This window comes from Stegostoma tigrinum, chromosome 16 (assembly GCF_030684315.1).
Source record: "Stegostoma tigrinum isolate sSteTig4 chromosome 16, sSteTig4.hap1, whole genome shotgun sequence".
NCBI lineage: Eukaryota > Metazoa > Chordata > Chondrichthyes > Orectolobiformes > Stegostomatidae > Stegostoma > Stegostoma tigrinum.
In genome coordinates, this window is record NC_081369.1 from 19,217,831 (window position 1) to 19,244,573 (window position 26,743).

Sequence of the window (26,743 nt, forward strand, 5' to 3'; positions counted from 1 at the left end):
GACTCACAAGGACGATGTATCACTGTGATGAACAAGGATTCTAGCAAGGGTAAAAACCTACTCGGCTAACCATACATACAACTTGGCAAAGCATAGTGGCAAATCAGAAGATTAGGAAAGTTTCAAAAGCCCGAAAAAACACAGAAAATATCAAAAGGGAAAAAATAAACTCTGAGGGAAAACTAACACATAATACAAAAAAAAGACAGTAAAAGCTTATTTAAATAGATAAAAAGGAAATAAAGGCAAGATAAACCCCTTACAGAACAGGGCTGGGAAAATAATGGGAAGTCAGGAAATGGCAAAGGAGTTGAACAAATATTTTGTATCAGTCTTCACGGTAGATGATACAAATAGTGAAACGCAGTACTACATAATCAAAGGCAAGGGGTGGAAAAATAAACACAATATGTATCAATACAGAAAGAGTTCCAGGAAAACTAATGGGACTAAAGGCCAAAACGTCCCAGGGCCTGACCGGTTGCTTCCAGGGACACTAAAGGAATCGGTTACAAAGACAGTAGATGCAATAGTGGTTGTAATCCGCTAAGAATCCTTAGTTTCTGGAAAAGTCCCAGAAGATCGGAAATCTGGCAAAGTAAGTATATTTAAAAAGGAAAAGAGATTTTAAAAAAAAGCTAACTATAGCCCAGTTAGCTTAATGTGGAATTGGGAAAATATTAGAATAAAATAAAAGATGTAATAGTGGAGCATTTATAAACAAGTAACATAATCCAGCTGAGTCAGCATTGCTTCACAAAGGGTGAATCATGCCTGACAAAATTTACTACAGTTCTTTGAGGAGATAACAAGCAGGATAGATAAAGGGGGAACCAGAAGATACAACATTATTGAATACATTTTGGAAATCCAATTAAGTACCACACATATGGCTCCTTAAGATAACAATCCATGTGTTACAGGTAATCTATTAGCACGGAAAGCTGGCTGGCTAACTAACAGAAGACAGAACATTGGGATAAAAGGAGACATTTTCAGGATGAAAACTGTAACTAGTGGAGTGTCACAGGGATCTGTGACGGAGCTACAATTATTTACAAAGTATATTAATCACTTGGATTTTCATAGAATCCCTTCAGTGTGGAAACAGGCCATTTGGCCATCAAGCGCACACTGACCCGCCGAAGAGCATCCCACTGCCTATCCCTATACCCCTGTATTTACCGTGTCTAATCTACCCAAGCGGCACATCTTTGGACTGTAGGTGGAAACTGGAGCGCCTGGAGGAAACCCACACAGAGGCAGGGAGAACACACAAAGTCCACACAGATAGTCACAAAGGTGGAATCAAACCTGGGTGCTTGGCACTATGAGGCAGCAGTGCTAACCTCTGAGCCACCATGCCACCGCGGAAGCTAATATACTATCGCCATATTTACAGGTAACACCAAGGAGGTGGGAAGGCAAGCAGTAAGGTGACACAAGTCGTCTACAGGGGGATACGTACAGATTAAGTCAGTGGCCAAAACCTTGACAGATGGAATATAATGTGGAAGATGTGAGGTTACACATTTTGGCAGGAAGCGAAGAGCTGAATAGGAAAGATTGCAGAAAGCTGCAGCAAAGAGATATTTGGGGGCACCAGCGCGTGAATTACATAGAAAAGGTGGCCAAGTCCAGTGGGTATTAAAGGAGGCAAATGAAATGTTGGCCTTTATTTTGAAAGTCATGGAGTAATAAAATGGGACAATCTTGCAAAATCTATACAAGACACGAGTTCGACCACACTTAACTACTCAACAGTTTTACTCCCTTATCGAAGGAAAGATACATTGGATTTGCAAAGGGCATCAAGAAGAGTCCACACATAAGGCTGCTTAATATGATAACAGGCCATGGTGTTAGATATAGTAACGTGGTTAGAGGATTGGAGGCAGTCCACACTACACTGATCCTGGGTGTGGAGAGATTTTTAATTGAGGAAAGGCAGATTAGCTTAGGCTTGTATACACTGACGTTATTGAAACATTACATTCTAAGGTGGATTGACAGGGTAGATGCAGAGTTTGTTTCATGTTGTGGGACAGCCTAGGACCAGGTGAAATAATCTCAGAGAAAGGAGCTGCCCATTCAAGACAGGGAACAAAGAACAGAACAATACAGCATAGGAATTAGCCCTGAGGCCCTCCAAGCCTGAGACAACACATTTGGGAACGGGGGAAGGAGGAAAAAATGGGGGAAGGGAGGGGAAACGGGGTGAAGGGGGAAGATTTTCTCTCAGGTGGTGATGATGAAGCACAACGCTGGCAAGGTTGAGTTATTTAAATATAGTAACAGATGAGAATAGCTTTATTTTTAATCAGCAAGGGAATCAAGGGTCATGGGGAAAAGGCAGGAAAGTGGAATTGAGAATCATCAGATCAGCCATGATCTCATTGAATGGCAGATGGAATCAACAGGCTGCATGGCTCAGTTTTGCTCTTACATCTCATGGTCTATTATTGAAATCAGACCATACAATGGAACGGTCAGACTTTCTGCACTGGGACATGAATAAGGATTCAACTATGCCTTTAACTGAATGATACTGAGTCTTATATTACTGTACATTAAAACTAACAACCTTTGCACAACTTTAGGTGTTATTTAAGCAGCGTTACTTACTAATCTGGAATTTCTTTTCATATCTTTGAGTTGCGCTGTTAAGTTGTCGAGCTCCAGCTGATGAACTTGCAAGTATGCACTGTAAGGATAGGGTAAGCAATCCATCAGAGGTAATGCAGCAGAGAGTTTGATTATTGTCATAACAAATAAGAAATAGTCCATGTTTGGAAATTATCCCTCACGTTGTAAACGAACAATAACCATCTCAACTTACAGGTCAGCTAGAATTTATTAGTACTACTTGCTGATTTGCCTTCGACCATCAGGTGTCTTGTTAAATCTCAACATTTGATGTTCAGTCATAAATTTAATTTGCATTGTCACCCAAAGGATGCCACTTTCACTAAATGCTGAAGCTTAATGTGTTTAGATTGGAATTTCAAAATACACCTCATTTCTTTCCATTCGCCTACCACCTCCAGAACATCGTGACCTGTTTAAGGCTCTCCCCTGCTGCCTTCAGTTTTGCAGTTAGAAACGAAATACAAGAACTAGTCTTACACCTCAATTATAAACACCTGCCTTCTAATTAACTGTATCCCTTATGCAATAGTCAAATTTGTCTTTCAGTGAATGACAAATCCCAGGAAGTCATTATTACATAATTGTTACATAAATTGTTTACTTGTTATAATCAATGAAAAATGAACTCAAGTCCTACCAACAAATTCAATTAACGCAATTAAAAATGATCTGGCACTTAAATCAGTCTGTAAAGTCACTTCACATATCAAATGTGTTGTGACTGATGCAGAAATCTGCAATGTTGTTGTAGCAACACCTGTCCCAATGATGGGAAGTCAACTCAGGAGCAAAGATGGAACTGGTGAGTGAAAAGGAAGAAACAAACTTGTAGTCAGTTGCGCTGTGTGTCTGTGTCTCTACAATGATGAAATCTTGCAAGGGTCGTAAAACAAAGGTTTTAGGTAGCTATGCAAGTTGCAATTTCCATGCCTCCCCACCCAAGGTTTTTGTACTTGGTTATACTGCGCAATGAATTCCCTTACTTCCAAAGCATTCCACAGGTTTATATCTGTTTCCGCCAGGAACAAAGTGCAATTTAGACTACAAGTTCCAGATGTCTCTTTTCATTACAAAAGTGCCCAGTTTAATCATCATGCCAACTTCCATCCTGTCTCTGCCAGTTCAGTGAATGACATCTCTCAGGAAGTCATTATTACATAAATTGTTTACTTGTTATAATCAATGAAAAATGAACTCAAGTCCTACCAACAAATTCAGCACTGAATCAAACAGAGCAGAATACAGTCATGCTGGCCTAGATCACAAAATATAAAATGAACAACATTACTTTTAAACTAGCCTCTCCTATCTTTTTCCGAATGAACACAGTGTTATAATTGGCATTGACCTGTATTTAAAATAAGACCATATCAAGAAGAATTCATATTAACTATTGATTTTTCATCTCCCCCAGAGTGGGGCTTTCTTGTTTCTCTTCTCCAAGAGGATTACTGCCCAAAGTCCACCAAAACTCTAATCAAAACCTAAAGAACTGCAGATGCTAAAAATCAAGAACAAAAACAAAGTTGCTGGAAAAGCTCAGCAGGTCTGGCAGCATCTGTGAAGTTAAAAAACAGAGTTAATGTTTCAGGTCCAGTTCTGAAGGAGGGTCGCCGGAACTGAAACATTAACTCTCTTTTGTCCTTCACCGCTGCGGCTAGACCTGCCGAGCTTTTCCAGCAACTTTGTTTTTCTTCCATCACAACTATAATTTAACTGGAAAGCAGGTACTAAAAATTGAACCTAAGGTGGAACTGGAACTGTACACTCAACTAAAATCTTTCTAATAAACATCATGGTATACTTTGTGTGCATTACCTAAACATACAGGAATGCAACTGTTATAAAGTTGTTAAAGCTAAAAAAAAAAACAATAAAAAACCTTTGGCAGATTGTTCTTTAATCAACTACAACTTTGATTTCACCATTAAAAAAATTCCAAACACAACCATATTATACTAAGCAGAAACAGAACAAAACACGTTTGAAAAATTCAACCTGTGTGTTTTTAACATATAAAATTGATTAGTTCTAACGCTGTAGGGTAGATGCGTTTCCTCTTCAGCCATTGTATCCAATATTGTTTTTCATAATAGCTACCATTCTGTTTGGACACTCGAATTTCCAGCTGAAGGAGTAGGACTGCTTTAATAAATACTGACTCGATAAATCACAAAGTTTAACACATTCAGAAGTAAACATTTTGGATTTTTGTAACTATTCATTATACAAGTATGAATATCTTTAACCATAGGTCATTAACAGTCTTTCTCCAGAAGCAGGAGTACAGCAAAACTATTTGTCGGTTTGCTTTCATGAAACAACCATAACTCAAATCTTTGTCAAACCTGATTCCACAAGTTAAGCAATAGGTGAATGTTCAAAAAGGCACTTCTCTTGGACAAAGGTGAGTGGGATGGTCTGACAATTGATAACCAAAAAGGTCTGAAGTTTAAACATATTGCAGTCCAGGTCTTTAAAAAAAAACTGACCTTCACCTGCAGTCCAAGTGAACAGTATTTGTAGTTCTTATTGTTTACAAATTGGCAACAAGTTACAGAACCAGGATGGGTGTTGGGATTTATTGATGTGGTACAGTAATTGAGTTAATAATTATAAGCCGAAATTACTGCTGTTCTTTCTACTGGTGGTAGAGAAACCACATGAGCTCAGGAGTTAATATAGTTTTCAATATCTAGTCCTCACATCTTTATTTGTTACTGGCCACATCGGTTGGATTCAACTCAAACCACACTCCATAGAAAAGCCAAACCCTAAAGATCACAAACTACAGACAACTACCTGCTGTTTTGCAAAATACATCCTCACCACTCAGGACTGGATCTACTTACAAATCAAAGTAGTTTCATGTTTATAAATGCACTGTAAGCAAATGGTTCAATTCTTGGGCTAGTCCCAGTCTTTCCAAGTCATTCACACAAATCAAAAACTTCTTACTTTAGGCCCTTTTTTAAAGCTTCATAAACCTCATCCAACCGTTCAGGCTGGGGATTCTTGGGTGGGAGCGATTTATGAGAAATGTTGAACATTTTGCCAGCTCGAGAGGCAGTTTTCCTGTGTGTTGTTGGGGTGCTGAACACTTTTAGCTTCCTGAAAAACAAGAATTCACAATATCAATTAAAGGGAATGAAAATAATCCAAATTCAATAGCACAATTTTGCCCCACTAACTGGCAGCTGTCACCAAAATGGTGACTATATGGCTGACTACTCTAAGAAAAACAAGAATACTTTCAATTTTCATTTGATAGCCCAGTAGCAAAACAGAGCTGCATGCAACTTTATCAACTAACAACAAAACTGCACTTTTTAATTCAGAGAAGTTCAGAGCTTCTATGCTGCATCATCGCAGTAGAGGTGAAAGCTCCTTACACAGGGAAAACAATTCACAGAAAATAGTGGAAAACACCCAACAGGTAAGGCAGCACCTGCAGTGGAAAATATAACTTGGGACCTTTATCAGAACAGATATAGTCATTGTTAAGAATGTGGTTACGGTCTGCATCATAACAGACTTGTCAGCAAAGTTACAGCCCATGAAATAAAACTGACAGTTACTAAATGGTAAAGAAATTAGCTAAGAGACAGAAAAACAGAGTAGGGCAATGAATGGTTGTACTTTAGCTTGTGGGAAGATATCAGGGTTCCTCAGCAATTGTTTTTCCTGATTATATATTAATGAGCTAGTCTTGGACACTGAAGGGCACAATTTCAAAATCTGTGGGCAACACAACACTGGGAATTTCATGAATCATGAAGAGGATAGCGATAAACTTCATGAGGATACAGACAACCGGCAGATGAAATTTAACTTAGAGAAGTGCAAAATGATGAGGAGAGGCAATATAAACTACGGGATAAAATTCTAAATTGGATGCAGAAGCAGAGGGACCTTGAGAGATGGGAGCATAGATCATTAAATGTGGCAGGGCAGGATAAGAAAGTGAGCAATAAAACACATGACACCCTAAGCTTTATTAACAGGGAGAAAGGAAATTAAGATGAACTTCTATAAAACAGCAGTTCTGTCTTGGCTATAGTTTTTGCCCAGTTCTTAGCTGTGCATTTTGGAAAGGTACAAAGACATTAGTGACAGTCAATTAAAAAAATTCGAGGGAATGTTTCCAGGCATGAGGAATGTCAGCCATGTGGATGGATTTGAGAAAGTGGAGCTATTCTCCTTGAAGACAAGATGACTGAGACGAGACTTTGCAAAGACGTTTAAAATCATGAAATGTCCGGATAGAACAGATGGGAAGAAAATGTTCCAGGTGGCAGAATGATAAAGATGTGGTTGAAAGTAATTAGCAAAAGCAGGAATGGCATCACAAGGAAGACTTGTTCGTTCTGCAGTGAGTGGGTTGGATCTAGAATGCACTGCCTGAGAATTGGTGCAATCAAGGCCTTGAGAAAGAGAACTGGATAATGATCTGCAAAGAAATCAAACTTACAGGGCTATGGGGAGAGTGGTGGGGGTGGTGAAAGTTATTTTTGTTGATAACCAGCACAGACACAATGGGCTGAATGGCATCCTATATTGGAACCATTCTATGAACTGCACATAGAGCCCCTGACTGCCATCCCACCTGCAGCATATTTGCTGAGTTCCACCCTTCAACTCTCTTTTTATCCCCCAAAGTGACTAAAATACCATTTATTTATTCAACACTCATTTAGTATTTGCATATGGTGCTTACTCAGTATCCATTTTCAGCATTTGCTGTTTTCACTTCATATTCTTACCATTTTGAAGTCTGTGCTTGTATTTCCCAATTGTGACAGTTTTGTTCAATAACAAGTATAGCCTGTGATTGCTGTTCAATCTAAATATCTGTTTAAGTTTGTGAACATGTGCCACATAATGCCTCCCACCCCCAGCGATTCTTTGAAATGAGGAAAGATCCAGATTAAATTTTATTTGTTTGAATCTTAAAAATTTATGTCTGAATTCATAAAGCACCAGTTTGAAAAGCTGCGAGAAAAGGGCAATTCTCTCATTTCTACGCATGACTTATACCTTATGCAAAATGCGTAATAAAAGAATCAGTACACACAGAGGAGATCTCATCGAAGACTTCTGTTTAAAAAAAAACTCAAGTAGAAATGAAGATACTAAGAAGAAACGTTCTTTTGGCACTGAGCTCAGTCTGGTCATGCTGACAGTCCCTTGTTCAAGTCCAATTGGAGAATGTCGGTTATTCGAGTTGGCTGCCTGGTCAATTGAGTAAGAAGATTTAGACAAACAAGTTTGGTAGAAGACGAAGAGACCTAAGTTTATGTTACTTAACTCACTTCAGCCCAAAGTTCAATGATCCTTTCAAAAACTCAACTCAAAGGAAGAGGAGTTTGGTGATGGTGAAACATTGGACTTGAACTTGCAGCCAGCAGCTCAGAAACTCACTCTATGTTCTTTAGAGGCTAGCACTGAGTGGAACATTCCAGTGGTGAGACTGTGGGCATGATAGGCCTGCTGTCAGGGCAGTGGGAAAAGAGCAGAAAAATAAACACCAACTCACCTGAGGGAGAAATTGCACATTGGTTCTATGCAGGGGGCTCCTGATGTTTTTAAACAGGTATCGTACCGGAAGTGGAACATACAAAGAAATGCTTGAAGCACTGGGAAGTCTGCCAGAAAGCTTGTGGTCATTTACAACAAGACCTTTACCACTTAAATACAATTCTCCATTCAATTTACTTTGCTGACTTTAAATAGCGACACAAGCCTCACACCTTTAAAGAACCCAGCAACCACCAACAGAAACCAGTGATAAACCTCAAAGTTATCTGGTCATCCATTCAAATAGCACTGGTGGTGGATACTTCCTGTTGCTGGATGAATCCTCACGTCTGCAGGTAGCATTGGTGGCTCAGTGGTTAGCACTGCTGCCTCACAGCCCTAGGGACCCAGGTTCAATTCCACCCTTGGGTGACTGTCTGTGTAGAGTTTGCACATTCTCCCTGCGTCCGTGTGGGTTTCCTCCTATAGTCCAAAGATACACAGGTTAGGTGTGTTGGCCCTGCTAAATTACCCTTGGGTGGGCAGGGAGATGCAAGTTAAGTGGATTATCCATGAGAAATGTGGGCTTCCAGGGATAGGGTTGGGTTGGGTTTGGGTGGGATGCTCTTCAGAGGGCTGATGCAGACACAATGGGCAGAACGGTGTCTTTTCACACTGTAGGGATTCTGTGCAAGGCTAAGGGCTGTATGTCAACTGAAGTGGAGGTTAAATATGGCAGTTCAAGAGTCAAATCAACATGACACCCTAGTTGATATCATAATCACATACTCTGCATGTTTCTAATACACATTCCTAACACCACGGCTCAAGTCCTGAGTAAAACAAAGCCCTGTGTGTGTTGGCCATAATCCACTCAAATATTATCTCAACTTTTTCAGAAACAATTGTAATTCGGGGTTTTCCTGCCAAAAAGTGCGGTATTATAACACAATCAGGGCTAGAAAAATATCCCTTTTTTTTGAAAGTACAAATACTTCACAACCTTGGGATAAAATTGGTGACAGCAGTTAACTTTATTCCTTTCACTGGGCCAAAACTTCAAACAGCAACGAACATCAGAGGCTGCTGCCAAATTTCTAAGTCCCATGCAGGTTACATGGAGGCATGAAACGATCTGTTTCTGCATTATATTTTCCATCAAGCAAATCAAAAATTAGCTTTCCAGGAAGATACCATGCCAAAACAGAAGCACATTTTCAGGTTGTACCTGCTTGGCCTCAACACCCTCACTGTAACTTATAACATTTCATTCAATGCTTAATCACATCCTCTCTCCTTTTGAAGAACTGTATAAAACGAATAAAAAGCCATCAACAAACAATCCACATTTCAACGAACTAACCAGATGATTTCCTCCACAGTTTTTTGCCATTACACCAATACCACAACTGAATAAATAATAGTTTTTGCATCATTCAGAAAATCTGCTCGAATTGGTGAATCCAAAGAGTCCACATTTGTTACCTGACGCAGGTTAATTTGCATTTAAGATGCTAATCAATAACCAGATGATTAAGTTTCCCACTCTGTCAATCCTTGTAACTTGGTATAGTTTACTACAGAAAACAGATCAATTAGATGCTGATAGAAACCAGAATTCCAAACTGCACAAAATGAAGATGCAGTTTCACCCCTGCTCCAAGGATGACCCAAGTTTACTTATAATTACAGAGAAATGAGCATCCTCATTCAATCAGCCATTGGCTAAGTGATAACTCCACAACTATCTAACTCCAAGTTGAGAATGTTAAGTCTCATTCTTGTGGCTAATCCACCTAACTTGCATCTCCCGACACACCAAGGGGCAATTTAGCATGGCCAATCCACCAGCTGTCAGGGCTGGTGTTTATGAGACAAATTAAACAGTCCACATCTGCCCCTCAAGTAAATATTGAACAACAATGGCATTAATTCAAAGAAGAGTTCAGGAACTCTCATAGTTTGTGAGCAAACAGAACATCTGACGCCTATCTGTTTTGCCAATAGGACCCTACTGCACACAAACTATCTGCCATGATTCCTACATATTTTTGGGTGTATAGCTAGTGTGGCAAAGTATTATTGGCTGCAAGACACTTTGGGATCCGGAGATTGTGAGGGATGCTGAATAAACGTTATTGACTTATCTAAATTTAGTGGGATGTGTTCATTGGTGGTGTGGCTGATGTTGATTGGCCATTTCTAACGGCCTTGCGAAGGTGGTGATGAGCCATTTTCTTAAACCACTGCAGATCATGTGGTGTAAGAATACCCAGTTGTTAGAAAGGCAAGTTCTGAATTTCAAGGTTTCAGGCCATAAAAGCAGCTGCTCCTCACAGGTCTGGACCGTGCGGGAACGATGCACCACAGTTTTCAGGAAAAACAGAGGGCCCTTTGTAACCGAGGGTTTGGTGGTTAGTGATTGACAGCAGCATCAACCCTAGTTGACACTTTGCCACTGTAGAAGTCATCTTGACATCCCAGCTGAGGTCAGCTAACTATTTTGGGAGATTCCTGACCAATACAGGCCTGAGCCATAATGGAGCAATGTAATAACATAATAAGCCTTCACATCAGTGCAAGCCTCAAAATATTTATGAATTCTCGACGCTATGCTTTGAAAGGAAACATTACAATCCTGGCTCAGCAGGGGAAACAGGTTTTTAAAATCAGCAAGGGCCAACGTGGTTTGGAAAAGTCACTAACCTGAATGCTTTGTCTTGTGGCGAATTGACTCCAGCAAAAGAATGACTCCTAGTAATTCCAGTAAACAAAATGCGGCGCACAGGCCGCATGGACAGCGACATGATGAACGGTATTCTGGCAAGAAGTCCTACGGAAATACAGAAAGGACACCAATAAACTACAGTCCTCAAACACAACGCACGTGTACGTATGTTTGTAAGAGTCAAAAATTTAGGAATGTAACGACAAACATTTCAGTGCATCAAAATGCGAAAAAAAATGACTGAATTTAATGCTATTATTTTCCTCATCTGGGAGATTTGCAAGCATCTAGCAGGATATAAATTTCCATCAATGCAACAGTTAATCTCTAACAGACCTCGCGCTGTTTGCTTCCAGCAATTAGAACTTCAATACACTCCTACCTTAGCAGCAGAACAAAGTTATTTTATGGCAAAATGCTCTCACCCTCATAAAGCACAGTAATCACGGTACTACTTAGCAAAAGAATGTAATGCGAGGTCAGATAGTAAAAAGTCAGTTAGCATTACTAAAATCCTGTACTGATCAACAATTCAAACCTAACACTTTCAAGCACTGGTTTAGGCAGAACGAGATTACCGTGTCCTATTGGTTGTGTTTTCACTTTACTAATTAGCAGTTCTAAACCATCTTATGTTCTAATAGTATACATCACTTCAACACAGGCCATATGAGCTGCTTTAGTTTAAGCTAAAGATATGTTCGATAATGTGCTGAAGATCTCGCACAGCCTCCTGAAAAAAATCATTAGGTTGGTGGCCAAGTTTTGGTAACTGTTACAGATATAATAGAGCACAACATCCAAAAATTGTCTTTCCATACTTAACTGTCAATTTGCCATCAATTGTTCACAATACGCGATTGGAGGCCACTGTTCATGGAACACAGAACAAGCACGCAATGAGAAAGATCAATAGACTAGTCACAAACTGGGATTCTAACCAGTGAGTTATTTCACAAACTGGTACACTGTCAGACATATTGATCCTGACTGGGGCTGATACAGCTCTTACATACAGGTTGCTAGAGACAGTGCTTATTGAGAATTTTATACCTTGTGTGTGTTAGAAACTTTATGTACACTCCAAATGGTGGTGGCCAACAGAAGATAGTTGACAGCTGATTTTGTAATTATTTTAAAACAAAAGTTTCATCACTACAGGGAGATCTCCAGTATTGAAAATACCATAGATTTTTGAATGGTCTGTCCAAGGTTAAATCACATTTTGCGACAGAAATGCTACAGTTCAAGTTAGACCACATCTGGATCACTGTGTACAGACTTGACATTAGACCTTCGAAATGTGAAGACCATATCTTTTTATTATTGTGCTTTTTTAAATAGTGGGCAGAAATGGGGAAGAACAGATTTAAAGACCAAAGTTTACTTGCACAACTGTGGGTGACAGCAATGTTTACAGATGGACTAGAGTCAAAAATTTGTTTAATGATGGAGCTTTGGTTGAAAACAAGAATCAAGGTTGGTCTATGGACAAGTGGCCTGTTATCAATTACAAAGGTTTTTTGTCTGCCAACTACTAAGAGGTTGGTTCTCAGGTAATTGAACAGCTTGGGGCTAGGAACAAAATACAGAGAAGCAATCAGATCTCCACCAGCTGAGGAGCTCTCTCTCTGTTTTCTGCAGTTTCACAAACTTTTAGAGCGATGCTCCTTCATCAGTTGAAGTTCAAATAAACCTGTTGGACTATAACCTGGTGTCCTGTGGTTTCTGCTTGCATTAAAATCCATGTTAAATCATAAGAAAACCAGTTTATTTCCTTTCGCAACTCTAAACGTTGTTACTGTTAATTGATAAGTCAGTGATCTTTTCACAAGTGAACCAGCCACCCTGCGCCTCTTACAAACCAGTGAAGCATTCGGAAAAGGAAAACCAAGAAAAAGCCTTTTAATTAGCAACAACCAACAAAACGGTGTTGTGAGCAAAGACTAGTCAACTTTTTTCCTAGTTTTCTCATCAACATCTGAATGTACATTATGGTGGGTTTAAGAGGATTGGAATTTAAGAGGAAGAGGAATGCTGTATAACTTTATAACTGTTTATCTATAGTTAAGGTCTATTTACCTATCACAAACAGTAATTGTTATTAAGTACAGAAACCTAAATCCATGCTTTTAGACAATAGGTCTAAATATCAGGCAAACTGGGAGATTTTACAAATTTATTTGGAAATATTTAACTAGCTTGGATGACTCCAGGAATAACAGGACTTGACTTCTAGCATGCTACCCCAGTCAGTAGTTGACAGTAAAAGGATTCACTGGCCTTGGAAGGCGTGCTGTACAGATTCACAAGGATATGATCCAAGCTCCAATGTTTATACTGAGGAGAGAGTACATAAAATAGGCCCGTATTCCAAGTACAGAAAATTAAGAACTCTCATGGAGGCTTTTAGGATTTGGAAAGAAGTTAAATAAATAATACTTTTGGGAGTCTATGGCAAGGAAATAGACTCATAGTCAGGCCATTCATTACTCATGCAAAAGAACATGAGGAACAAACGGCAACAGATGCTAACTCAAAAAATTTGGGAATGGATAGATTTTTGCAGGTCAAGGGTATTGAGGGATATATTTCCAGGTAGCTACACATTAACTTAGGGCATAGATCAGCCACAATCTCCCTGAACAGTAGAACAGAACAGAGTCAAGGGACCGAATGGCAGAATTGGACAATGTGTGTCAGAACTCTCCTGGAAAGTTACCTCCAATAATATCTAAGTGATAAAACTCCATTTTATTATTTGGTTGGAATTTGTAATGTGTACACATCAAGTGCATGCTTCACTTTAAAATTAGTACAGCTGAATTCACATTGACACACCTCGTAACAGGTCAATACCAGCAGGTAAAAAAGGCTGTAGAAACATTGCAGGAAATGGAATTCACTGTTCTAATCAACTATTTTGTGGCTTGCATGGAGTAGAACTGAAGATGGTTAGTATAATCCCTACACAGACAATTAAAAGGCACACACAAAGCCTTGAAACTATTTAAAATATTCGACTGGGAATCATCAAAAGGCAACTCATCACTCAAAGAATAAATTACATTGAGCACAATCCACCATAGGACTGTAGTCACTATCAAGTTCACCAGGTTGAGGAGCGCTGCAAAATTATTTCACATTAAGGTTGCAGTAATATTTTCAACCTAAACATGAAAGCTCCTGTGTTAACTCCCTGCCAGGATCTGAACAGACGGCAAACCAAAAGGTCTTCTCAGCAGGAGGTCCAGCAGATATTAGCCCCTCGACACCTCTTGCTTCCCATTCAACCCAGAGTGGGAAGGCAGCAATGGGAACCCTGGGATGGTCTTCAGTACTCAATTAAGCTTGGTGGGGGAGCACAGAGCTCTAGATACCTTGGTGAGGGTAGAGGACAGGAGTCCATGGTAATGAAAGCTTGGGCTTTTCTCAAGCACCAGAAAGAAATGTTTCATTTGCTGGATCTCTGTTGGTCTCAGCCTCCTTGGTGGGAAACCACAACAGCTTCAGTGCGTATATTTCAAGTAAGGAGGTTATACTGCACTGGTGTCTGAGGGAGAGCTATATTATTGGAGGGTCAGTCCCCAAAGCAGGGATATTAGTCACAGGCCACATTTGCCCAATCAAACAAATCTTGCTCAATGACCCAAAGTTAAGCAGAAAGATCTTTCAATCCCTTGGTATAGACACCCATCAAACCCATTACCCAAACAAACAATGCAATGATTTTCCTACATAAAGTGGCCACTGTTAAAATAATAATTAAATAGAAACATCAGGCTTTAGAATGTCCTGAGAACACAATCACAGTATATAAACTGAACAGCTCTCTCTTTCATGAAAATGCAGCAGTAAAAGTTTGACATTTCTCAATGTGTGAAACTGAGTAAAGTGGCTGTTTTACACTCAAAAGGCCTGTAGGAAAGGAGTCTCAATAATCGTATTTCTCAGGTGAAACTTTCACAAATCCATTCTTAATGGAGAACTGAAACTATGAAACACGGCAAACTGACGGACAGGAACACCCAGCCTATCCCACACTTGGACGATGCTTCATGCAGGAGCTCAAGAGGCTCTGCGGTGCCTGTGTCAACATGCTGTCTGCCCATGGAGGTTAAAGAAAAACACAAAACCCGAGAGTCAATTAGGCGAGAAACTCTGCTTTGTGCTAGGCCTGGTTTCCCCCACCATCTCCGTGCACACTCCTTCCTACTCTGTAAACTTAACCTCAAGTTCCTTCCCCAGGCATCCTTTGGCCAAAGATATTTAAAGAAGCAGGTTCATTGCAGTCAGTTGTGTGTAACTGGCACCATGAGATATTTTGAATTTGACTCAAAATGTAGCAAAGCTGGAAGAATCAGGTTGGACTCAGCTGAAATGACGAGACTTGGCCTGGGCGCCGGGAGGCGGGGGGGGGGGGGGGGCGGATTTCCAAAACTGATATTTCTGAACAATCTTATAGTATACAATTTGCACAATGAGGCAAAAGATAAAGTACAGCCCTGCACAGTAGCAAATGCAGCAGCTCCAAAGCACTAATTGTGTCATCCAGACAGCAGAATCAAGGTTTCGGTTTTGCAAGAAACACTAGCTGTGTGTATCTCAGCTAATAGCACGTGCGTTGTCCACAAGGGTGGTTACTTAATTGAAACTGAGATCTGTGGTTTTGAACACACTTAACAACTGCATGTTAATTGTATTTCATGATACAGCTGAAGGAGGACTCTTCCTATGCACCTGAGCGTAACCTGCTCTCCTCGGATTCTCGTTTAACACAATGTCAAAATCTGCTCAGAAACATCAGTAAGCTGATGACCCACTGCAAGAGAGAGAGCCAGGTCCACTCCGTACATTTCTCACAGCAGACATCTCAGAAAATACACCCATTATTCTTTTTAATCCCAAGCTGAACAAAAAGAAAAATATCTCAACATTACCAGCATGAAGTCAAGTTCTAGAAGATGGGTAATTATTAAATAAAGGCAAAGCATTTCAAGATGACCACGCCTTGTTTACTCCATCGCTGGGATAATTCTGCACCTCTCATCTCCAGGAGCACTGAGAGAATGAGTTGTACAGCCGCTGTTTCACTCTTTAGATTAAGAATTACGAGGCCACATTTTTACTGTTGGCCTTTATTATTCCTAGGCAGGCATCAAGCAGAAATAAACTTTGTGCATTCAGTCTGTACACACTCATGCACATGTGTGAACTTACAGCTGCTTTCAGGTGACACACACGTAGTTAAAGCGATAGGTACATTATTGTGTATCGCCTCCTGGGGCCCCAAGCCACTGACGTCCCTCCCCCCTCAAATCTGTCACTTGTATCACTCACAAACCAACTGCGTTCCAAACATGTGACAGTGACTGGTACAGACAAGTTCTGGAATGCCAATGCCAGCTTCTATGCAGAGGTCATGCCCTGCTGTCAATGTTACAATGTGTCTACACATGGCATTTATTTTGATGCTTCTAAAGCTGTGGAAAGTGAGATTTGAATGCCATCAGCCTGCCTAACAGAGCTTTCCCCAAGCACCGGGTTGTCTTTGTGACGCCCAACAAAAGCACATCTTAAATGGACACAGAAAATGTTTGTGAAAAACCGGCAAACAAAAAAAAATGCTTAAAGCAGAATCCAAGGGAAACATCTTGCCATCACTAACAATACGCTCCAAGTAAACCAGTGAAGCTCATGCACGTTTGTGCAAAGCCCGATCGCATAATAAACTAATTCGGAATTTGTTTTTTTTCTCTTTTCTCAAAAAAAACTGCCCATACTAATCTTCCTGCACTCTTTCAGACAATGGGAATTTACTATGAAAGAATCTGACCCACTATACAGTGAGCTGGTTCCATTTTCAATGCTGCAGGAATTGCAATACCATCCTTAGGGTTAACAGAGATAATGGGAACTGCAGATGCTGGAGAATCCAAGATAACAAAGTGTGGAGCTGGATGAACACAGCAGGCCAAGCAGCATCTCAGGAGCACAAAAGCTGACATTTTGTGCCTACAGTCTAGGCCCGAAACATCAACTTTCATGCTCCTAAGATGCTGCTTGGCCCATTGTGTTCATCCAGCTCCACACTGTTACCTTGGGGTTAACAAACAGCTTTCACCACATTATTTCCAGCAGAGGAAATATCTTGGAAGGAGGTCACATGGGTCACATCTGTGGGAATATTGTGAAGAATGTTGGAACTGTCTGAAGCAGAATCAATGGAGTTCAAAAGATTTTCTCCCATCTTATATTCTGAAATCTGCACTGTTTTTAAAAATGCATGGTCATAAATCAGTTTTCTAACTGGGCAGAAGTAGAAGTGCTACTTTTGGCTTCAATGCTTTGGAAAGAAAATTAAATAGAAAAGGTTTGCTTAGTCACTTTCAGCTGATTGCTACCTAGTAACCTCTATTAAGTGGATAGGGTGGACATTGGCCAAAAAGACAAGTTATCATTCCAGCATGACTCTCATTGTGTGAGAAGATACATTTCTCAACATTGGCCGAAGCTTCCTTTTGCCATCTATCCACAGTTTAATTTAATACAGAGGTCCAGATTAACCTTTTCCAGTTATGCTTGTTATCTTTCATTCCTTTGTGAGGTTTCCTCTCATTTCGGAGCCTCAATTCTGACAAGAGGCTCAAGCTGATAACGCTTTTGCACATTGCCCTAGAAGCTTAGTGGCCCAAATGTACTTATCACTTCACTCACCTCCTCCTGGGCCCAAAGCCATTGAATCGCCTCCCTCAAATCTACCACTTTGATCAGTCACAAACCAATTATGCTCCAAACGTCTGTGACAGTATTTACAATGTGAAGGTTAACCAAGAGTACTCTAGTTTGAGTACAACCATTGTGGGCTTCTGTAGTGTTGATTTTGCAACAAAGCTCAGGATTCTTTGTTGTGATTGGTGCTGTGCAATGCTTATTAGGTTCTTGTGATGTAAGCATCATCACTCTGATCTTCTGCTGTAGCCACTCCCATAGCTAACAGCAAGACATCTGAGAAATTCATGATTCCTCTATTACTTCTCCGACCTTACACCAGGCTCAGAGATAGTAAGAATAGCAAGAATAACAAGAACTATCGACGTTGGACTCAGAGATAACACTGTGGAGCTGGAAGAGGTCAGCGGACCAGGCAGCAGAGGAGCAGGAAAGCTGACGTTTTGGGTTGGGACCCTTCTTCACGAGTAGTGTTCCTCTAGCTCCACACTGTTAGCGTACACCAGCCTACTTTGTTTTGTCTAGTTCAGACTTATCAGATAATTGCTTAAAGGCAAGTTTTTTTTCTTGCATTCATCAGTTCACTTCACAAGAATGTATTTTTAAGGAGAAAACCAACATTTATACCACAAGAATGGAGTCTGCTGATTGCTTGAGATATTGTCATGCAGAATCTCACACAACTTTACACAAAAAGAGATGTTTCGCCCATTATACAAATGACAATCACTATCCTATTAATCCAGAGACCTGGATAATGTTCCGGGGAACTGGGTTCAAATCCTGCCACGGCAGATGGTAGAATTTTTTTTTCCAATCTGGGATTCAGAATCTAATGATGACTAAAGAAACTGTTGCCAATTTCCAGAAAATCTGGAAATCTGGTTCACAAATGTCCTTCGGGGATGGAAATCTGCCATCCTTACCTGGTTGGGCCCAGGTGAATCCAGGCCCACAGCAATGTGGCTAACGCAACAACCATCTGGGCGATTAGGGATGATCAGTAAATATTGCTCCAGCCAGTGACGTCCACATTCAGTGAATGAGTTACAAAAAGGATTTTAGTACTGGTGTGTTGCTGTATGTAGGCCATGCTTCTCAAAGACTGGGTGATCATGTCAAACGAAATCGCCCTTTAACTGTTCACAGCAAACAAGATACTGACCATAAGCAACCTGCCCATGCTTAAAAAACTCTCAATACAGTGTTTAACATTAGATATAAATCGGCAACAGGTCAGCATTTACTGGATAGTCCTGACTGTACCAGGAATTACACTGCAACCTATTTAGGATCGTCAGTTGGACTCACATTGTGGTGCACATAATTTATTTAGCTTACATGAAATGTAACACACAGGCCTGTGATCTTTGCAGACAGAAAGAACGGTTCCACGCACTGCACTGGAACCAACTCAACAAAATAAGTGACAGCCACCTGCTGATATCTCTCTCAGAGCAATATTCTTAACAATCAGAGTCAACCTGCCTGGTTTAATAAATTAAACAAAGCCTGCCTGGCTAATGGGTCAGAATTAGGGGTGTACAGATATCTCTGAGGTTTGCAGGGCTGGAGCAGAAAAACAATAAAAAGGAAACAGAAAACATGAGTTATAATTTTAAAACTGAGGCATTGCTTGACTGTCAGCCAGTACAGGTCAGTGAACAGAGCTGTGATGGGAACGTTGGGTCTTGGTGCAATTTAAGACATGGGCAGACAACATCTTGGATGACCATTGCTGACCAAAAACCTCAACGATTTTTCTTGCTGCACAGATACTCAATGAGCCATTGTCTTTCTCCCACATTTGTGTTTTCTCATTTTGGCCTAAGATCAGCTTAGATGTCAGCATCAATCCTAGACTGGCTTCCCACTCACTCCATCTGCAAGGACATGCAGCAATCCTGCAAAAACTTACTCACTCCTTCCTCTGAGCTAATTCTTTATCAAAAGCGAGGGTTTTATTCGATAGCCATTGCTCTAACCAGTTGTAAAAGTTGTGCTCTATTTACCCCCTCCACAATGAAATCAACACAATTTTTGAACTTTGCAGAATGCTACAAGTATGTTAGATGCACACTGCAACATATGTGTACTTTAACAAGACATAATTTAAGTTAAAAAATTGGATATTCAGCAGTCAGCTGTACAAATAAGACAAATCCCACCATAGCAACACCACTGAGCTCACTGCAGGAAGTCAAACAGTCTGAGGGGTACTGTTTTAATTTTCAAAATATAATGTACCACACCAAACCCCTAACAGAGATCGTCATCAATGTAAGTGACCAGGCATCCCTTGAACCAACTAAATCTAATCAAAATTACATAGTGAGATAAACAGCTGTGGGAGATAATCGATAACATGTGAAAAAGTTCATGAGATCATTTTGTAAGTGGGCTAATTGTGGAATACACATGTAGATTTTTATACCAAACCTCCAGCAACGTAATATGCATTTTGCAAATACTTTGCTCAGACCAGGAGTATCGTTTATTGCTTAGCAAACAAAACCCAATGGGAAAAAGCTTCAATGCATAGCACAGGCCTTTCCTCACAGCCTGGTTTTCATCACCTGTTGTGTGTCAGAAGTTGTGCTACAAAGCCAAGATTAGAAATACACAGCAACAAAGAACAAATGACATGCAAGGACGTTACTTTTCCAATATCAATTAGCATGTTAGGCCTATGGAAAGTTTTCTTTGCGTCAAATCCCTCAAGTGGTGCTACTGGGCAGTGATAGGGTTGGGGTCTGTTGTTGGGGCAATGTTCGAGGCAAAAAAGAAAAGGTTGGGGGGAAAGAAAATAAAACAGCTTGGACCTGCTTTACTGCCTTCTTATAGGATCAGTTATGATGGTAATAGCAGAGGTGAAAGAACATGCCACCTGCCTGTCTTTTCAGTTGGTGGATGACACGTGTTGCTTAAATCAAAGATACGCATTTAAGAACAGAGAGGACATACAATTCTCCAGTGCCAGATAGAAAGTGCAACTGTACATAGTGTAATAAATTATCAGCAGCACCAGAGTCTCAGTTACTGGAGTATTCAGTTTTGTTGGCTGCTCTGAAACACAGCCATTGTAAAATCTTGTAGCTGTGCCAGGATGCATAAGCCTGAAGAAAGCACATTGGTCCCATGCAAGCTGCACAATATTTAAATTGGCCCAAAATAATAAAGGAAGTGATTGATGGACCCTTCCGTAAAGTAACTTTAGTAATTTTGAAAATAAAAGCCCGTTTATTTGATGCAGCACTCATCATTGTGCAAGGTAATTGTGCATCAAGTATGCATGTCCTCCTACCATCACCCCCAGCTGGCCAAAAACTACACCGATATCTCACAGTCCAAATGGTTTTCTGTGATATGAAGACTGCCAGAGCAGTGCTAACATACAGCTTCATGCCTGGGGTAGGAACAGGAGCAACCAATGGCATAGCTCGGCAGTCCCCATTCACTAATTACAGTTTATCAGCTTACAGATGAATTAAACTGTCACAAATCAGCCAATACCATACAGTCAGCCAAATTACAGTGACATAAGCATAAGTGCTAAGATATTATAACTAATAAATGGTTAAGCGCATCACTTTTTCTGGTACACATCCAGAAAGGTTAGTTCGAAAAGTTTCCTGTTTTCATTTCAAAATTGTTGTTAAGATAGCCAATCTCAGGCAATGTAGAAGGTCCCAACCTGCAGCTTTGGGGTGGATTGCAAAACCTCTGCAGGAGGCAGCTCTAGAACCAGTGAGAAACACTGGAAGTGTGCAGATGAACTGGAGCTGAAATCAGTTCATCTCAACTTTCCACAAAGGTTACACCATTGACATCGATTTAAACATGTGCATGTATTTGGAAGCGGACGCAATAAATACAGAGAGATCAAAATGGGTAAGGTCTAAAATACAAGGTTCCTCTCCACTACCTCTTCAGCCCAGAGGCCATGCAACATGTACGATCAAGTTATTCTTAGTTCTGTACCAACTTGCTGTTAGAGACCCAAAGATAATTCTCCTTCATTTACCTCTTCCCCCCCAACAAAACTCATGGAGCTCCATCTGCTTCTACTGACTCGTGCTGCAGTGGAATGTGCCAAGATCCAGTTATCCACAGCTCGGGGATGGGGTAGGAAGACAAATTGGACTTCTTACTTTACGTATCATGTTGCCATTGTGCTCTGAACTTCCAATTTAAAAAAAAGATCAGAAAGAAAGTGTGTTTCGTCCTTTGGGAGCTTTTAAAAATATATATAAAAATCAAGAGAAGAAATACTGTTGGTAGGAGACAAAAATAAACTATTGCCAAATAACCCATTTCAGAAACACTGTGAGACAGTGAACTATGCCAAGTTTCAAAGGAGAAATTGGTCTGCAAAGATCCAAATTCAAATGTTGCACATTGCAGAGAAGAGAGAGAGGCCCCAAGGGTGGGTGAGAACACCATGACTGATGGGAGGCCTTTAGAGTTATAGTCATAGAGCATGGAAACAGATGGTCCAACCAGTCCACGCCAACCATGTTCCTAAACTAAACTAGTTCCACCTGGCCCATATCTCTCCATACCTTTCCTATTCATGTACTTATCCAAATGTCTTTTAAACACTGTAACTGTACCTACACCCACCACTTTCTCTGGCAGTTTGTCCCACACACTACCCACTCTGTGTAAAAGTGCCACCCCTTCGTGTCCTTTCTAATACTTTTCCCACTCACCTTAAAAATAACGCTCCTTGGTTCAGAATTCCCCTACCCTGGGAGAAAAGACCTTTATCATTCACCTTATCCATGCCCATTATGATTTTATAAACCTCAGCAAAGTCACCTCTCAATCTCCTAGGCTCCAGTGAAAAATGTCCCAGCCTATCCAGTGTACTTTTACAAGTCAAGCCCTCCATTCCTGGCAACATCCTGGTAAAGCTTTTTTGAGCCCTCTCCAGTTTAACAATATCCTTCCTATAGCAAGGCGACCAGAGCCACTCTGCGTATTCCAGAAGAGGCCTCACCAACATCCTGTACCACCTCAACGTGACGTCTCAACTCCCACACTCAGTTGTCTGAGCAATGAAGGCAGGCGTGCTAAACACTTTTTTAATCACCCTGTCTACCTGTGACATTTGTTGACACGGGCAATACCAATTTAGTTAGTCCATGGACTAAATTAAATAGTGGGTACAGGGGCAGAAGGTTCACACAAGGGACGATGTGGAAAGAAAAGTGAGAAGGCAATAGTGCAAGTTAGTGCTGGGGTAATGACAACCAGCACGCAACAAGAGGGGACAGTGTACAAACAGAACAGTGCACCTAAAAGGCAGAATTAAAGGATTTTTTTTGGAATGCATGCAGTATTTGTAACATGAAGGAATCGATAACACAAATAGTATTAAATGTATATGACTGTCATTACAGAGATCTGACTGTAAGGTGACCCAAGGCTAGGATTTGAATATCTTAAGGATTTGATACTTTTGAAGGGCAGGAAGCTGGTGAGTGGTTCTGCTAGTAACAGGTAAGATCCATAGAGTATTGAGAAATATCTTGGTCCAAAACATCAAAATATAAAATCAACTTAGGCAGAGGGAAGAAATAACAAAGGGAAAATTTCACTGATTTATAGGCCCAATGACAGTAGCTACACTGTATCACAAGGTAAATGTGAGGTTAGTACCTAAGGTGAGCAGGTGGTGGGGTGGCAGGATGCCATGTAAATATGGTGCCAGGGTACCTGATGTGAAGGGGATCAGATAGCTCATGGGCGTTTGGAAAATGTTGGGATGGTTGAATTGTTTTGGGCCTAGCGAGGGCTAGGAGTTCAGTTTAACAGTGAGACTATAAGATATAGGAGCAGAAATTAGGCCATTTGACTTAAGTTTTTTTAACCCCATTCTCCCACTTTCTCCTGTTAACCCTTGATCCCCTCGACAATCAAGAACCCTATCTACCTCTGAATATTTGGAAGTGCATGATAAATTAGGGCAAAATCAGCATGGCAAGAGGAAGTCATGCTTGACAAATCTGTTAGAATTCTTTGAGGAGGTAACAAGCAGGGTTAGACCAAGGAGAGCCCCTGGACTTCCAGTAGGCGTTTGATAGTCAATGACCTGGCCTCCACAGTCTTTTGTGGCAATGAATTCCATAGATTGGTTGAAAAAGTTTCTCCTTATCCCCATTCTCCAGGGTCTTACTTTCACCCGAAGGTGTGCCCTCGGGTCTTCATCTCTCCTGCCAATGGAAACAACCTCCCAATGTCCACTCTGTTCAGGCCATTCAGTATTCTCCAAGTTTCAATTAGATCTCTCCTTATCCTTCCAAACTCCATCAAGTATAAACTCAGAGTCCTCAAACAATCCTTGCGTGAAGCTTTTCATTCCTGGATCATTCTTGTGAACCTCCTCTGCATCTTCTCCAGCGCCAGCACATCCTTCCTGGGGTATGGGGGGACCCAAAATTGCTCACAATACTCTAAATGTGGTCTGACCAGAGCTTTATAAGGCCTCAGAAGGACATCCCTGCTTTCATATTCTAGTCCTTTCAAAATAAACATCGACATTGTATTTACCTAACTACTGACTCAACCTGCAAATTTACTTTAACAGAATCTTGGACTAAGACTCCCAAAGTCCCTTTGCACTTGAGACTTCTGAATTTTCTCTCCATTTAGAAAATAGTCCATAACGCGATTCTTCTTAGCAAAGTGCATGACCTCACACTCGCCCACACTGTATTCCATCTGCCATTTCTTTGGCCACTCTCTTAGCCTGCCAAAATCCTTCTGTAGTCTCCCTGCTTCCTCAATACCATCTGTCCCTCTACCAATCTTTGTATCATCCACAAGCTTAGCCAGATTTCCCTCAGTTCTTTAATCTAGATCATTAATGTATAAAGTGAAAAGTTGTGGACCCAACACCGACCCTTGTGGAACACCACTAGTGACTGGCTGCCATCCTAAGGCCTTTTCATTCCCACTCTCTGCTTTCTGCCAGACAGCCAATCTTCCATCCATACCTGTACCTTGCCTCTAACACTATGGGCCCTTATCTTACTCAGCAGCCTCCTATACAGCACCTTATCAAACGCCTACTGGAAGTCCAGGGGCTCTCTTTGGTCTAACCCTGCTTGTTACCTCCTCAAAGAATTCTAACAGATTTGTCAAGCATGACTTCCTCTTGCCATGCTGATTTTGCCCTAATTTATCATGCACTTCCAAATATTCAGAAATCTCATCCTTCACACTGGACTCCAAAATCTTACCAATGACTGAGGTCAGGCTAATCAGCCTATAATTTCTGATGAGTTACTGCTAGGTGATTTTTTTTAAAGTCTTACTTTTCTTGGCTAATTTTTTTGGTTGCAGTGGAACTCCCCAAATTATCTGATTTAATTGGATACTTTCAGAGTCTTCCACCCTGGTTGAACGTCCCAGATCCTTTTTCCCAGACAAATCCCTTGGAGTCTGCTTCATCAGGAATTCCACAGGACCCTGACACACAACTCATATCTATGCTGCAGAATGACTATCTGGCCTTTGAAAAATGTAAGGGAACTGGGGTGCTGGTCATTTCAGACAGGGTGATGTGGTATGAGACAAGATTAGTTCATGAACGCTCTGTCTAGGATCCTCATGCTAAGAATGCTCAGAACACGAATGCTTAGATCCAGTTTGGCAGAGAGCAATCAGGATTTGAAACTAGTATCTTAAAAACTTACAAACAGTTGGTCAAAAGGACGGGAGAACATTAGCACCAAGCCTTCTATACCTGATGGCCTGCAGCAGAGGGTCTTAAAAAGTGAAGTGAAGCCTGCCATTGTTTAATGCCTCTTCAACAAGTGCCACATTCTCTCTCTGCCTAGAGATTACTGCAGCAGGGAATCTTTTCATTAGTGGGAAAGAAATCTGTTTTCCGGTCTTGCGGCTGAACGGATGATGACTATGTTTTTGACCACTATGCAGGCAGCTTCTCCTTTCCATTCTGCACATCAGAATTTCTAACTACAGGATGAATGGATGTCAAGGTGGTGAGTATCATTTTGATGGCAAGGATATATTTTTAATGAACATAATTGTTATGCCGGTCTTTTGGGGAAAAAAAACAAACAATCTAACTGCTCTGCTTATAAAATGTTCTCACTAATTAGCATAACCCTATAGTAAAGATGCTGATCTCAGGTTGACAGCTCCAATTCCTGGGGAAATCTCCAGGTTGGTTAGCATTCCCTCTGTGTTCGATTTGATCTGTGCAAAGATCAGCAATGTACTTAGAACAGCAACTCCTGTGCTCCAACGTTCAATCAGATTCAAGGAACCTGATTATCAGAAAGTCCCTCGTGAGTATTTACATTATTTAATCCATTTGCTTAGTTTGCAATGACAGTTCAAGATGATGAAGAGTTAAGCTCATTATATTTGCACCATAGCATTCATCACCGCTACATTCCAGACTCCCGACATCCTCAATGGAGCAGGTTATTCAGCCTCTCAAGCCTGCTCTGCCATTGCACATCAAACTGATCATCTAGGTCAACACCATATTCCCACGTTATCCCCATACCCCTTGAAGGTAGTTTTCAATTCAGCAGTTTCTGATTTGGACTTACAAGGACTGAGCCTCCTCAGATCTCTGGTGTAGAGTATTCCAAACATTACCGCCAACCCTGCCAAACCCACCACGCCGTGAAGGGCTGAAACATGTTGATATTAACAACTAATCTTCTTCCTTCAGAGGTAATGTGTCAAATCTCATTCCAGAGATAGCGGATTCTTAAGTAAGCACTGAGGTAGCACCAGAGTTGCAAACTTTCAGATGAGATATTAAACATGATCTTAGTCTGCTCTCTCAGAAAGACTAAGTTTCAAAATCTGTCCCCCCACCATCTCATCCCATGACCTGACCGTCTTCTCTCCCACCTCACTGACCAATCCGCACCACTCCCTACCTGCACTCACCTATCACCATTCCACCTACCTTCCCCAGCCCCACCCCTCCCCTCCCCTCTCTATTTATTTCAGAGCTCCTTTCCCCTCCCACATTTCTGAAGAAGGGTCCTGACCCGAAACTTCAACTTTCCTGCTCCTCTTATGCTGCCTGGCCAGCTGTGGTACTCCAGCTTCACAATGTGTTAT

The 26,743-nt window shown here is 40.9% G+C and overlaps 1 protein-coding gene across 5 annotated transcripts in view; it reads right to left on the reverse strand.

The window, feature by feature from the left end:
• ripor1 (RHO family interacting cell polarization regulator 1) overlaps positions 1 to 26,743 on the reverse strand; it is a 267,095-nt gene that overhangs the window by 82,182 nt on the left and 158,170 nt on the right. For all 5 annotated transcript variants that reach the window (XM_048546692.2, XM_048546694.2, XM_048546691.2 and 2 more), the window contains exons 2-4: positions 10,873 to 10,999; positions 5,608 to 5,760; positions 2,626 to 2,704 (exon numbers count right to left, since the gene is read on the reverse strand). In XM_048546692.2, coding sequence (XP_048402649.1) covers positions 2,626 to 2,704; positions 5,608 to 5,760; positions 10,873 to 10,973 — 333 coding nt within the window. In that variant the 5' untranslated portion in view covers positions 10,974 to 10,999. The remainder of the gene's footprint in view (positions 1 to 2,625; positions 2,705 to 5,607; positions 5,761 to 10,872; positions 11,000 to 26,743) is intronic.